The sequence below is a fragment of the Macaca fascicularis genome, chromosome 7 (assembly GCF_037993035.2).
Source record: "Macaca fascicularis isolate 582-1 chromosome 7, T2T-MFA8v1.1".
Lineage (NCBI taxonomy): Eukaryota > Metazoa > Chordata > Mammalia > Primates > Cercopithecidae > Macaca > Macaca fascicularis.
Genome location: NC_088381.1, coordinates 86,101,211 through 86,116,230, shown reverse-complemented (window position 1 = coordinate 86,116,230; position 15,020 = coordinate 86,101,211). Strand labels below are relative to the sequence as shown.

At 48.1% G+C, this 15,020-nt stretch overlaps 1 protein-coding gene across 14 annotated transcripts in view; it reads right to left on the bottom strand.

The window, feature by feature from the left end:
- LRRK1 (leucine rich repeat kinase 1) overlaps positions 1-15,020 on the bottom strand; it is a 154,574-nt gene that overhangs the window by 15,563 nt on the left and 123,991 nt on the right. For 13 of the 14 annotated variants that reach the window (XM_065548549.1, XM_073996851.1, XM_065548548.1 and 10 more), the window contains 6 exons: positions 8,355-8,526; positions 5,865-6,028; positions 4,724-4,863; positions 2,597-2,846; positions 1,546-1,712; positions 1,214-1,411 (listed from right to left, as the gene is read on the bottom strand). In XM_065548549.1, coding sequence (XP_065404621.1) covers positions 1,214-1,411; positions 1,546-1,712; positions 2,597-2,846; positions 4,724-4,863; positions 5,865-6,028; positions 8,355-8,526 — 1,091 coding nt within the window. The remainder of the gene's footprint in view (positions 1-1,213; positions 1,412-1,545; positions 1,713-2,596; positions 2,847-4,723; positions 4,864-5,864; positions 6,029-8,354; positions 8,527-15,020) is intronic. The other variant, XR_012415491.1, reaches the window with a different exon arrangement.

Sequence of the window (15,020 nt, the reverse complement as noted above, 5' to 3'; positions counted from 1 at the left end):
CATGGGGTTTCACCATGTTGGCCAGGCTGGTCTTGAATTCCTGGCTTTAAGTGACCTGCCCGTCTGGGCCTCCCAAAGTGTTGGGATTGCACATGTGAGCCACTGCACCTGGCCCCTAGATACTTTATATTCTATTGACACATTCTCACTATTCACCAGACTGCCAGAAGGGGCAGAGAATGGCCTGGTTAAGTGAAATAGTATTTAGGATAGAAGTGCTCATCACTATAGCTTCATTCATGATACCTTATTCCTGGAATTGCTGGCAGTTTTGCTGAATGAGCAAGGATTCGAAATCTCTAGAGTTCATCTCAGGTCAAGGCTGTCCTACGTAAAGGGGTCAGTTGCAAGTAGAAGAATTTTGTTTGGCTGGGTGTGGTGGCTCATGCTGGTAATTCCAGCACTTTGGGAGGCTAAAGTGGGGGGATCGATTGAGCTCACAGTTCGAGAACGACCTGGGCAACAGGGCGAAAGGCCATCTCTACAAAAAACAAAACAACAAATTAGCTGGGTGTGGTGGCATATGCTTGTAGCTACTGGGAAAGTTGAGGTAGGAGGATTGCTTGAGTTCAGAAGGTCAAGGCTGCAGTGAGCTGAGATTGCACCACTGTACTCCAGCCTGGCCAACAAAGCAAGATCCTGTATGAAAAAAATAAAATAAAATAAAGAATTTTGTTTAAAAAATTATCTTCCATTGAGGCAGAAGTGATTCATTTTAATAGCATTTCTTCTTCCCTAGTCACCCTCTGGCAACTCTGGAGTTTAGTTGCTCATTTCTCAACGTAAATTACTTTAACGTTTTATTTTAAAATATAGTATGGTCCCACTGATCCTAGGATCTGAGTCTCAGCAGTGGTGTGCATGTGCAGTTAAGAAAGTGATTTAATGCAGCTCATGTGCTTGGTGCCCTCCCAGAGAGGATGTTATCATCCTCCTTTTATAGGCAAATAAACTCAGCAGCTTCCTGGACCGTGGCAGAGCCTGGTCTTAGCCGACTCCACAGCGTGCCCTCTGCTGTCCTCGCCAAGGCTCTGCCCAGTGACTGGACCTGGCGAGGTGCCTGGCCTCACACCCAGGGGATGGTCACACGAACCATGGGTTGGGTGTGCCGTGGGCTTGCCAAGGCCACCTGAGGCTCTACCCCTGTGCCAGGCAGGAGGCGCCTGGGGCTCTGTTGGTCTCAGGAGCTGGGTGGGGCGGCGCACCGCGGTACCTCTGGCGTTCTCGGACAGCACGGTGTTGAGGCTGCTGAGCGGCGCGAGCTCCAGGGCGAAGCAGAGCGGGTGGATGCTGATGCCGATAAGCGCCACAATGCAGGGGTGCTGCAGCGCGTGCAGCATGCTGGCCTCCTGCCGGAACTCAGAGAAGTTCTTCATGGCGTCCGTGGCCCGCAGGTGCCTCAGCATGGTGTCTGCCGTGGAAAGCGCAGTGTCAGCCAGCAGGACACGGGGTGCCTGCAGCCTCAGGCCTCTCTAAGGTGGCACAGAGCTTAGACCCGGGCAGCATATGTCTGAGAAAAACAGCACCAACCTGGGACCCGCTTACCTGCCGGGACGTTAGCAAAGTTCTTGAATTTTTTGATGTGGAAGCGCTTGACAGCTACGGGCTGGCCCTGGTACCGGGCCCGGTAGATGACGGTGCCACTGCCACCCTGGCCCAGGACGCTGCCCTCGTCCTCGCTGTGCTCCAGCTTGCTGTTCTCCAGGAAGAGCCTGCCACACACACTTGGCATCAGCCACATCGCCCCGGCCCTGACGCAGGTGGGTCCTGGGCTGGGTCATTTGTCCCCATGGCCGAGAGTCATGGTTCAAAGCCATCTGTGAGGCTGGACAGATCTGGGCCACCCCGGCCCTGCCACTTGCGGGTGGGCACACCTGGGTGGGTTATGGAGGCTTGCTAAGCCTCAGTCTCCTCTGTAAAGTGGGCTCAGGACCCGAACAGGTCCTCAGAGGTGATGATGGCTGGTACAGGGTGAAGTCCACGGAAGTGGTGGCCATAGAGAAAGGATCCCTTTGGAAGTTTTCTTCTGAAAGGTGACGTTTCCTATTTCCTCCCCAATTCTCGCCCTAGTTATCATCTTGGGTTAGCATAGGTAGAATAAACTCTAAGAACAGATTTGAGGGGTCCAATGCTGAGCACTAGGGTTACAGATAGGAGTCAGCATTTGACAAAGGAGGTAAACAAGGCTCTGGGTGGGAGCTCTCCCCTTCCTGAATGCCCGAGGAGTGCCGGCTGTGCTTATCTGCTGGCCCAGGAGCTGGTGGGGAGGTAGGACTGGAAAGGAGAGGCAGCTCAGGAGAGAGCAGCTCTGGCTACGAGGGGAAGGGGGAGGCATATGGGGAGGCAGGATGGCTGCACTTGCAAAGCGCTTTTCCCAGCTGGGCCTACCAAGGCCTCCAAAATGGAAAGCCAGCAGCCTGTACCCTTCAGGCAGCCGAGGATGGGAAACTAAAAAGCTACTGAGATTGGTGGGAAGTGATGGCTGGAGCATCTGCCAGCTCCGGAGGGGTCTTCCTGGAGATCACTTGGCAACTGCACAACGAGGAGCGCCCCCTGTGACCTGCACTGTGTTCTGGGAGGGGCCTTCGGGGCATACCTGGCCGGGAAGTCGGTCATGAACAGTTCAGGGACCAGCTCCTGGAGCGGCACGGGGAGGTCCGGGTGTCTGGGGCAGGAGATGAAGTCCCGTTCGATGGCTGTGAGGACGCAGTCTTCCATGTCGAAGTATTGCACACCCTCTGATTTCTCACTGGGGTCTGTGTGCTGGGCCCAGGCTGTCTCGCAGACTGGGCAGGGCACATACTGCTCCATGAGTGGAGTCCCGTCACTCTCTGTGGCCGTCAGGGCTAAATAAGGACAGAGCAAGAGACAGCTTCACAAGAAGGAGGTGCAGGAGGGCCCCTGAGCAGCACTCTGTACCCCAGGCCCTGAGGCCTTCACAGCAGGGGAGTTGCCTGTCCTGGCCTGTACCCGAGAGACAGGCCGAAACCCATTGCCACATTCAGGTGCCTTTTTGGAGAGCGCAATTGTTTGTCCTGAAAGATGCGTCTAGGGAGGGTTCAGGATGCTTCTGAGAACTGCCCAGTGGTCGGGACCCTGAGCAGGCTGGCTGGGGGGCCTGAGAGGAGGGTGGGGATCCCTCCTGCATGACTGGGCCCTAACAGGTCATTACAGACTAGGTCTGAGCTATCCTCCAACAATCACAGCAGTGTGGAAACCACTCTTCCTACAATTAGAAACATCAGGTTTGCAATGTCTATGAAAGGCAATGCAGGGGGAGAAATGAGTGCAAATTATCACAGACAAAACTGAGTCAGTGGACATGGGTTCCCTCCCACGCCTCTGATAGGAGGTGCAGAGAAACACCCTCCAAGGTGCCCTGTGGAGGTGCCCTCAGGGCAGGCCAACTGCCTGCTTCATGCAGGGTAGGAAGTGGATGCCTAGAACTTTCCAGGCACATCTGATATCTGTAGGTCCATGTGTAAGGCATCCCGTTGGGAGGGGCCCCTGGCTGGGGATGCCAGCTCCAGGCAGCCTGTCTCAGGTGCTCACCAGAGCCCTTTCCATCTCAGGTGACTGTCTAAGGGATCCACCTGTCAAACTGCCCAGCACCTGCTGTGGGGGGAACACTGGCTGGTGGGGAGCTGCAAAGTGCCCAGAAAGGTTTACATGGGCCTAAGGGGCCCCCTTAGATGGCCAAGTGCCTCACAAATCACCATGACACACACACCCAACTGCCTTCTCCGAGGGCTCCTTTCTAAGCCTTTTTTCCTTGTAGGTCACCCTTCCTGCCAACAGCGTGAAGGACCCAACCCTGACAGAGACCAGACCCTGGGATCTGGAATGTGTATCCTGAGTGTATGCTGCCACTGCTCCTTAGCCACCTTCCCTGACGCTCTCTGGGATGCAGGCATTGCATGCAGGTGAGGCCGGCCGAGGAGGCCTGGGGACCTGCCGAGGCTTGCAGGGGCAGCACTGGAATTCCAAACCCGCTCTCCAGTCACTTGCTTGGCCTCCAGCGTTCAGGGGCTGAGGCTCTCAGGGCAGCCATTTCCACAGCTGCTTGCCCCATTAAGCCCCAGATGGCCTTCCCCCTGCAGGTTGCTCTGGGAGTTGTCTCCACCGCAGGAGCAAAACAAACAGGGAGCCTCAGCAACTTCACTCAAAGAGTACTTTTTTTGGGTGAACTATCAATGAAGAAACAGATCCAAAGGGACTGAGAAGGGCTGTGTTAGTGGTTTGATCACCGCCAGGATGGGTGGGGCGGCAGGGAAGGAGAGCAAAGCCCCTTGGTGGCCACAGCTCCCCTCCATCCCTGCCCCTGCACAGAGGATAAATTTCCATTTGCCGACTCCCCCCCAGTTTCAGCCACACCGTCCTCACTGTGAAAACAAGACATGTGTGAGCTCACACTGAGCATCTCCGTGGACCATTCGTGGTACCAGTGTCATCTTTCTTGCCATGCCTGTGGGCAGCTGGTAGGCCGCTTCCCTGCACAATCCCAGTGGGGTTTGAGCCCCATCCTCCCCACGGTACTCCCCCCCCATGACAGAGCTGGACTTCTCGGGGGCCAGGACTCCCACCAAAGGACGGTTAAGACCCCCTAGTTTGCTTGGGCCGAATCCCAGTGGGATTTTTGTCCTCCCCAAAAGAAGCAGCCCCACCCTGATTTATAAATAAATATTAGCATGAACAAGGGCTTGTTTCCAGAATCTTCTCTTACCAGGAAACCACTGATCAATCAAGGAATTGACATGATCTGTGATGAAAGCCATGGCTGAGAAGTCCCTCATTTCTGATTGACAAATGATTTTTATTCCTCCACTTTTCTTCTTTTTCCAGTTCACATCGGAAGATTCCACACTGCAACCCAGAAACCAAAAGGAGCCCATTGCGATCTGGCTCTGGGGGACCCTGGGATGATATCCCTGCCCCTAGGGACAGGATGCAACCCCTGGGAACCTGGAGAGACTCTGTGCCCTGCAGGACTGATGGGGGACTCCTCCCCGTATGTACGTGTGTGTGGCCCTGCCTTGCTCTTGCCCCGGACTTGGCCTGGTGAAGGAGACACAAGGAAGATTGCCGTCAGGGATGCTCAGTCTGGGAGCTGACCCTCGGGTGAGGCCCTCAGGAAGTTACCGGACCTCCCTGAACCTCAGTGTTCTCATCTGTCCAGCAGCAACCGTGGGCTTTAAGTGTGAACATCTCTGTGGAGGCGGCAGGTCCCAATCAAGCCCTCTGTAAAGTTGCCTCGCCTTTTCCCTTCTTCTCCTCTCACAGAGCTGAAGACTATTTTGCAAAGTTCATTGTAAATATTAAAATAATCTTGGGTGTTTATCATTCGTTAAACCTGCTGAGCTGACTTTAGGTCTACTGCTCTCAAAAAAAAAAAAAAAAAAAAAAAAAGAATAAATGGCACAGGGAGCTGAGTTCCATGTCTGGTTATGGGCAGTGCAGAGGGAGGCTGAGGAGTCTCAGTGCCCCCTGCCCCCAGCCTGGCTTCTCACAGAACAAGGGGGACGGGCAGGATGGCTGCAAGGTCACATGGTGACCTGAATAACTGTGGGAGGTGCCTGAGGCTCTCCTGAACTCAATGGCCACCACGTCCCTCAAGTCCTGAGCTGTGGCCGCCACATCTGCCTTTGCCTTTCCCATCCTGCAAGGGGGACTCAGCAGGGGTGAGGAGCCCCGAGCCTCTGGGACACTCATGGGAGGGCCTCACATTTCTAGCAAGCTGCCATGGCAAGCCGCTCTCACGAGCAAAATTCTGGACACCAAGAGGATGAAGCATCCTGCTGACGTGGCCCCGGGGTGGCTGCTGTGGCACCTGCTGGCCCGGTAGGTGAGCTTCCAGGTGTTCCTACCTGAGGTAGCCCCCATCAAAAGTGACCAGGAGCCCTTCCTGCCAATAGATGGTCTGATTTCTTTTCACTCTGAATGTGCTACAGCGATTTCTCTGGTTTCCTGTAAAACTGTAAATGGCGACTTTCCTGTTCCTGCTTTTAGTATTCTTCTTGTTTTCAAAAAGCTGAAAGACAGAGAAAAGACCCTGCTTAAGTATTCCGGGCTCCTCGCTGGTCCTGGGCAGAGCTCTGCGGAGGCCGGGCTGGGCCCCATCTTGATAAATGACCCGCATCTTTCCCACCCTCTCCTCCCACGCTGCTCATCCCTGCTGCCAAATTGAACGTTACATTATCTGACAGGGTTTCTAGGGTATTCTGGAAACGGTTTTTTCCAGAGAATTGAAAAATAGGCTTTCCTTTAAAAATTTTTCTCTTTCTGACTTTACAAGCAAATATTCATATTAGAAAATGCAGAAAATACAGAAAAATGTAAGAGGGCGAACAAAACACCCATTTAACACCAAGCAGAGAGATCATTCAGATTTTGGTATATGTTATTCCAGGATTTTTTTTTCTATCTCCATATATGTGTAAAAAACAGCTGAAGCCATATTGGATTTCTAATTTCATATACATTAAAAAACCTCACTTTTCCTATGTCATTAAAAACACACATAAAATTCATTTTTCTAAAGTTTAATATTCTATTAAGCATAGTAATTTCCTGAACCACTCTCTTCTGGAAGTGTAAGTTGGTGCCAATCTTTTGCTCCTTCAAAACCACCGTGAGTTACATGAGAAAGGCACAGAGCTTTCTCTCATTGAAAATGGTATCCTTAGTTTAGATGTTTACCAGTCGGATTATCGGTCGAAGGGTCTGAATATTTTAAAGTTCTGGATGCATCCTGAGGAATCGCTTTTTGAATGACGAGACTGTCCTGTGCACGGACTACCAGTGTGCACGGGGCAGCTTCGTGCCCCGGGGCTGGGGATTACGGCTCAGCTCTTTGCTAATGTGATGGATGAAAAGTGGCATCTCACTGCTGCTTGAATTTGCATGCCTTTGATGAGTGATGAGACTGAACTTTTGTCCTGTCACCCATCTGAATTTCAATAGGACTTCTTTCCTAACTTCAAGTGAGGGATGCTGCTGCCCGGAAGGGCGCCCAGGCCTCCAGGTCCAGCTGGGCCCCGCTTGTGAGCTCAGCCTCCCACGACGCTAGTGCTCCATGACCCTCCCCTGAGAACACAGCGGGACACAGAGTTCAAAGGGAGGGCAGAGGAATGGAGAAGTAGGAGCACCAGCGCCTGCGCCCACTCCTTCAATCAGCGCACCCTTCTGGCACTATAAACCAGTCTCCCTCCGCGCTAACACAGGCTGCTACTGTCACGATGGACTTTAAGGATTTTGCATTGATCTTTCTTACCATTTCAGTGAAAATGGGGAGATCAAAGAACACTTTTATAGAGCTAAGAACTTATAATTCAATAAGGGCTTTCTAATTAGAATGTAGCAACACTAAACTCATACGGAGTTTAATGTCAAGGATTTGACAGTCAGGGATTATGCCAGAGGTTTGCAAAACCAAAAGTGTGTCAGAATCCCCGGGAGGGGTTGTGAAAACCAGTGTGGGGTTCCCTCTGGAGTTTCTCATGCAGCGGGTTTGAGGTGGGGCCTGAGAACTTGAATTCCTCACATATTCCCAGGTGAGGCTGATTTTGCTGGTATAGGAACCCCACTTTGAAAAACACCACTGTAGCAAACATTGCTTCCATGTTCCCGCCTTGCATGAAATGAATGTTGCCTGACAGCTGGGACTCCTTCCCATAACCCCAGGTAGACCCACAGAAGCTAACTCCTTGGGCTGGGTCTCCAATGTTACCGGAGTCATGTAAAGTTCTGCACAAGTGGTTCTCAAACTGGACTGCACAGGGAACTCACCTGGGAGCCTTAAAGATACCAAAGAGGAATCACTTTTTCAAACAATGCCACACTCAGATTCTGATTCGCTCGGTCTGGAGTGTGGTCTGTGTCTTTTAGAATTTACTCCACGTGAGCCTAGTGTGCAGCCAAGATGCCAAAACTGTGCTTCTAACTCACGGTTCTCCAAGTGTGGCTGCTGGGCCAGTGGCATCACCTCGGGGAATGGATAGAAATGCAAATTCTTGGCCTCAGTCCACACCTACTGAATCAGAACCTCTTGGGTGGGGCCCACCAAACCCTGTTCTAACAAACTCCAGGTGGTTTTGAGGTGGGCTAACATTTAGAACCACTGTTTATAAAGGGTGTGTTCTGTCTAAGGAGGGTGCTGATTTGGAACTCACAGGATGGCTTAAATGTGTTGGCCAGCAGCCCACGCCACACCTGCCCCCTGGCACTACATTGGTGGCATGGCTCTGGGAGAAGGGTCTCCAGGCAGGGCCCCCCAGCAAAGGGCATTCCCCTCCCCCAAGGGTACAACTGTAGGTGCCTCTCGGGCATCTGCTATGCAGAAACCGCAGCTATAATACCTGCAAGTCCATCTCCGCCAGACTGATCAGCATCCGTGCTATAAACCTTTGCCAGAAGCCAACAGGAACGAAGCTCATCTTGAATACCCTTTGAATGGTGTTGGCTGCGGGGTGCCGCATGCCGTGGGTGTCCAGGCCAGGTTTAGATGGAAGGAGATGGGGCAGGAGGTAGCTGAAACACACCAAGGAGGACTAGTGAACAGCGGGGCCCAAGCTCCACTGCAGTGCCCCGACCCCAGCAGATGGCCTGGTCTGGGGACAGGCTGTGCTGAAACACCTCAGGCTGCTGGGTTCCTTCCTCCCAGGGCCTTTGGAATTCTGTTATTAGTAAGAGAAGGGTGGTTTATATGCTGAGAATAAATACTCCAAGGGAAAATGAAGACTGGTCACATTAATATGTCTACTATGGTTTCTAAGATAGAGACTAGAATAAGGCTAAGGGAAGACATGAAAACATCTGTGGTCCTAAAAATGTCAGACAGCAAATGGGACTCAATTCTCTATAAATGGGGTTGCAGTTGGGGAATCACTTAACATTAACTTTGGTTGATGAAGGAAAAACAAATACAGCTGCAAGGTTTCAAGGACAATGCAGATATTAGGGTCAGAGTAACATTTTTGGCCTTCAAAGCTATTTATTGCTCTTGGCCAGTTGACACGACGTAATTGTCTTAAAAGCTAGAATGAGCCTGATTTGTGCGAAAGAGGGATGTTTTATGAGAACATTCTTGGTCATCATAAAAATGCTGCATTATTGTGTCAGCAAGGCCTTCACGTCTGTCGTCATCTTAAAACAGCTGAAACCTGGGAGGTCCCTCCAAAAGTGTGCCAGAAAACCAGCAATAGCTGCATGCTGTGGGGCTGCGGGGGCAGGCACTAGACAGGCACAGGACGGCCCCCTGGGTGTGCAGATGCTGGACTCTTTCCCAGTAAAGGTTTTGCCTTCAGTTCTTCTAATCTTAAAATAAACCGATTTCGGTACAATAAATGTCCTTAGAACTTTCTGGAAGAGACTCCCTAAACTATAAGAAAATTCAATGACAGCCCATGGCCCAAGCATAGGGGCGCAAGTCTCAGCTCTGACATACACGCTCTGACACATGGGTATACAATGGGAGGAGAAAGGATCCCCTCTTGGCAGGGCTGGTGAAGGTAGACAGGGGCTGTGCAGATGATGCGGCAGACACAGGTGGTGAAGCAGGAGGGCTTTTCAGCCTTGCAGGTCTTGGGTGAAAGGACATTCCCAACCTCTCGCTAGATGCCTCTTCATCAGAGTGTCCTTCACATCTGAACATTCCTTGCTTCTCTATCTGCTCAGTGTTTGTTCCCCATACAGGAGGCCCCGGGCCATGCCTGCTGTTTCTTTCTGCTTTTTCTACTTCATCTCATGCATCCTGGGTCTCTCACACGGCCCTCTTACAGTGGCAGTGCCCCATGGCTTTCCTGCTGCTCTCCTTGTTGGAGTGTGCTTAGAGAGGGCGGGGAGCATTCTCTGTCCCCAGGCACCCCAGCATGACGTGCGGTGGCACACAGAAGAGGTGCTCCGTGATGTTTTTGGTATGAATCTTGGGAACACAAGGTTGGTTTAACATTTGAAAATCAGTCAACATATTCATGTAACAGAAAAATAACTGAAGAAAAAAATTAGCTCAACGGAGGCAGAACAAGCATTTTTGGGGGACAAAATTCAGGGTCCATTTATGATAAAAACTTTCAGCAAACTGGGAATAAAAGGGAACTTCCTCAATGTGATAAAGTTTCCACGGATAACAAAGTTCTGTAGAAAACACCACACTTGAAAGACTGAATGCTTTCCCCTGAGATCACACATAATGATGTCTTCTCTCATCCCTTCTATTTAAGCCTTCGCTAGAGATCCAAGCCAATGAAACCAGGCAAAAAGAGCAAAAAAACATGCAAAGATTAGAATGAAAAAAGTAAAACTGTCTTTTTTTTCAAAAAAGAAGCATACTTAGAAAATCCTGAAAAATCTACTGGAGCTAATAGGTGAATTTAGCAAGGTTTTTGGATATAAGGTAAATATTTAAAAATAAATTATATTTCTGTATACCAGCAACAACAACAACAAAAAAGGAAATCAAATTAGAAGATATGTCATTTACCCATCTCGGAGAACATAAATTATGTAGACACAAATTTAACAAAAGACGCAGAAAATCTGAATGCTGAAAACAAACAATTATTGAGAGAAACTTTTTAAAAACCAAAATAAATGAAGAGATATACCATGTTCATATTGGAAGATCCAATATTCCTAAGATGTCAGCTCTCTTTGATCTATAGATTCAATGTAATCTCCATAAAAATCACAACAGTTTTTTTTTTTGTGGTAGAAACAGACAAGCTGATTCTAAACTTAAATGAAAATGCAAAGGATCTAGAATAATCCAAAATAATCTTGAAACAGAAGAACAAAATTGGAGGGTGTCATGTGCTGAATAATGAGCCCCAAAATATCCAGGTTCTAAACCCTAGAACTGTGATTGTTACCTTACATGGAAATAGAGACTTTGTCGATGTGATTAAGTTATGGACTTTGAAATGGGGGAGAGATCCCAGATTATCTGGGTGGGCCTTAAGTGCAGCCACAAGTGTCCTTAAAGGATAGGGGGAAGAAAGAGATTTGCACAGAAGAAGGCAAGATGGTCACTGGAGCAGGGTGCCATGCTGCTGGGAGGGACGGCTTCAAGATGGCTGACTAGAGGCATTTCAGACTTGCCTCCGACACTGAGAAGAGGCAAAATAGTGAGTAGATAATCGCACGTTGAATAGATCATCCAAGAGGGAACACTGGAATTTGACAGAAAAGTGACAGGAAATACCTAAGGCAAAGAAGGAGAAGGAAGCAAGGCAGCCTGCTAGGCTGAGAGCTGAGAGAGATTCCCCAATGTGGGGAAAAGGTAAGTGAGAGATCCCCAGTGGTCCACATTCCTACTCTGGACTCCTAAAATCCAAGGCACAGGAGAGCCCCTCGCCCTTTGTGGGCCCTGAAGCTAACTGATGGGAGATTGTGCAATGGCACTGCTCTGAGGGTGCTCGCTCTAAGTCTCACACTCTCTGAGACCTGAGCAGCCACACTAAGGAGGCATTTTATTTACATTTTAATTTTTAATTTCAATAGGGCTTTGGGGAACAGGTGGTGTTTAGTTACATGATAAAGTTCTTTAGCGGTGATTTCTTAGATTTTGGGGCTCCCATCACCCGAGCAGTGTACACTGTACCCAATGTATAGTTTTTTTATCTCTCATCCCCTCCCACCCTTTCCCCCAAGTCCCCGAAGTCTATTGTATTATTCTTATGCCTTTGCATCCTCATAGCTTAATTCCCACTTATAACTTAGAACATACAATGTTTAGTTTTCCATTCCTGAGTTACTTCACTTAGAATAATGGTCTCTAATTCATCCAGGTTGCTGTAATTGCCATTATTTTATTCCTTTATATGGCTGAGTAGTATTCTATGGTATATATATACCACAATTTTTTTGATCCAATTGTTGATTGATGCACATTTGGGCTGGTTCCATATTTTTGCAATTATGAATTGTGCTGTTATAAACATATGTGTGCAAGTATCTTTTTGCATAATGACTTCTTTTCCTCTGGGTAGATAGCCAGTAGTGAGATTCCTGGATCAAATGGTAATCTACTTTTAGTTCTTTAAGAAATCTATAAGGAGCCTTTTTTGTTGTTGTTGTTGTTATTGTTTATTTTATTTTATTTTATTTTGAGATGGAGTCTCGCTCTGTCACCCAGGCTGGAGTGTAGTGGCGTGATCTCGGCTCACTGCAAACTCCACCTCCCGGGTTCACGCCATTCTCCTGCCTCAGCCTCCTGAGTAGCTGGGACTATAGGTGCCCACCACCACGCCCGGCTAATTTTTTGCATTTTTAGTAGAGATGGGGTTTCACTGTGTTAGCTAGGATGGTCTCAATCTCCTGACCTTGTGATCTGCCTGCCTCAGCCTACCAAAATGCTGGGATTACAGGCATGAGCCACCGCACCTGGACTACAAGGAGCCATTTTACAGCCCTGTCCCCAACTGACTGTGTACTGTCCTGGAGCCCAGAGGTGCTGGGGCTGAGGTGCAAGGGAAATGTGGGCTGCTACCCCTGGGGCTGAGGTGTGAGTGAAGCATAGGCTACCACCTTAAGGCCAAAGTGTGGTGACATGTATTCCCCACCCACCGGCCTAATCTGTTGCCACTGAAGGTGGCCCACCCTCCCCAGTGGCAGGGCAGCAGTGTGACCACTGATGTCCCCAGCCTGAGCATTCCATTGCTGGTCTGGGGATCACTCCACTCCTGCCTACCATGGCTGGTACCTGTACACACCATTGAGGGGCCTGAAAACAAGCCCACCTGGCCTGGCTTCATGTCCCCTGGCCCCTGTGCCAGAGCACATGGACTAGGGCTGAGGGACTGCCCAACTCAGTCCACCATCAGTGGTACCTGAACACTTCTCCTGAGGGCCAAAGGTTGGGCCTACCAACTCTGCTCTTACCACTACAGCTGGTACCTACTTGCACGTGTCACCCATGGCCCTATGCACAAGCCCAACCAGCCCATTGCAGCCACTGCCCATACAAGTGTGCACTGCTTGGGACCTACAGGGTTTTCCAGCCACTCCCACTGCCATTACCCACATCATGCCAGCTGCCTAGGGACCCAAGAATCCACCCACCTACTGGCTCACTGATACCACTACCAACATCCAAGTAAGCCTCCTGGAAGCCCAAGAATAGGCCTGCCTGGACCCTCTAACACTGGTGCCAGTGTGTACCACCCTGGGGTCCAAAGACAGGCATGCCTGCTGCCACCACTGGGGCCCAAAGACTGACCCAACTGCATCCCTGTCCCCAGCAAAACTTCCCCACAAGCTCCACTAACAATGGCACCGTAAATCACTGAGGAAATCACAGATACCACTGACATTGTTTATAGCCAAAGAAATCATACAGATTACACTACTGCATCTATGTAGAATGAAAGTCAAAGTGCCCTACTGAACCAACACCATAGATGCATCTTCGGGAGAAAGTTCTCCCCTATGAAAGCAAATTCAAATACTGGAAGAAGTAACTCTTACACCAGATGCACAGTCATCAATGTAAGGACACAGGAAACATGAAAAAGCAAGGACATACAACACTTCCAAAGGAACACAATAATTCTCCAGCCATACAACTCAATCAAGAACAAATTTATAAAATCCTGGAAAAATAATTAAAAATTCTGATACTAAAGGAGCTCAGTGAGATAGAAAAGAATTCTGAAAAATAATACAAAGAAATCAGAAAAACAATGCAGGATGCAAATGAAAAATTTACCAAAGAGATAGATATTAATATCATTTTAAAAAACCAAATGGAAATTCTGGGACTGAAGAATTCATTGAGTGAAATATAAAATACATTCAAAAGCTTTGATAATAGGCTAGATCTAGCAGAATCATAATCTCAGAACTTGAAGACAGGTCTTATGAAATAACAGAGTTAGACAAAAATAAAGAAAAATGAAGAAAATAATGAGTAAAGCCTTTGTGATATATGGGACACCATAAAGCAACCAAGTGTTTAAATTACTGGAGTCCCAGAAGGTGAAGAAAGAATGAAAGGGTTAGGAAAACCTGTTTAACAAAATAAGAGATGAAAACTTCCTAAGTCTAGCAGGGTATTTACACATCCAGATACAGGAGGCTCTGAGATCCCCAAACAGAGATAATGCAAAAAGTTCTTCTCCATGGCACATTACAGTCAAACTGTCTAAAGTCAAAAAGAGAATTCTAAAAACAGCAATAGAAAAGAATCTAGTCACCTAAGAGACTCCATTAGACTAATCGCAGATTTCTCAGCAGAAACCTTATATCACTAATAGACTGGCCCTACAAGAACTGCTCAAGGGATCCTTAACCTGGAAGCAAAAAGAAAAATGACATTTAACATCATGAAAACATACAAAAGTATAAAAATCACTGGTAAAGCAAACACACAAATGAGGAAGAGAAAGGACTCAAATGGTACTACCACAGAAAACGACCAAACCACAGTGATAAGCAATAAGAGACAAATAAAGGAATAAAGAATACATAAAAACAACCAGAAAATAATTAACAATAGGACAAGAACAAAACCTCATATATTAATAATTACCTTGAATGTAAATGGATAAATTCTCCACTTAAAAGGTGTACACTGGCTGAATGGATTAAAAAACATAATTCGATTATATGCTACCAATAAGAAACTCACTTTACCTGTAAAGACACATACAGACCGAAGGTAAAGCATTGCAAAAAGATGTTCCATGCAAATGGTTGCCAAATGCAAGCAGACATCACTATACTTATATCAGACAAAACAGACTTTAAGTCAAAAACAGTAAAAAGACAAAGAAGGTCATTATATAATGACAAAGGGATCAATCCAACAAGAGAATATAACAATATCAGTATATATGCACCCAACACTGGAGCACCCAGATTCATAAAGCAAATATTACTAGATCTAAAGAGAGAGATAGATTCCAATGCTATAATATTATGGCACTTAAACACACCACTCTCAGCATTAGACAGATCATCTAGACAGAAACTCATCAAAAAAAGTTGGATTTAAATGACTTGAGACCAAAAGGACCTTACAGACA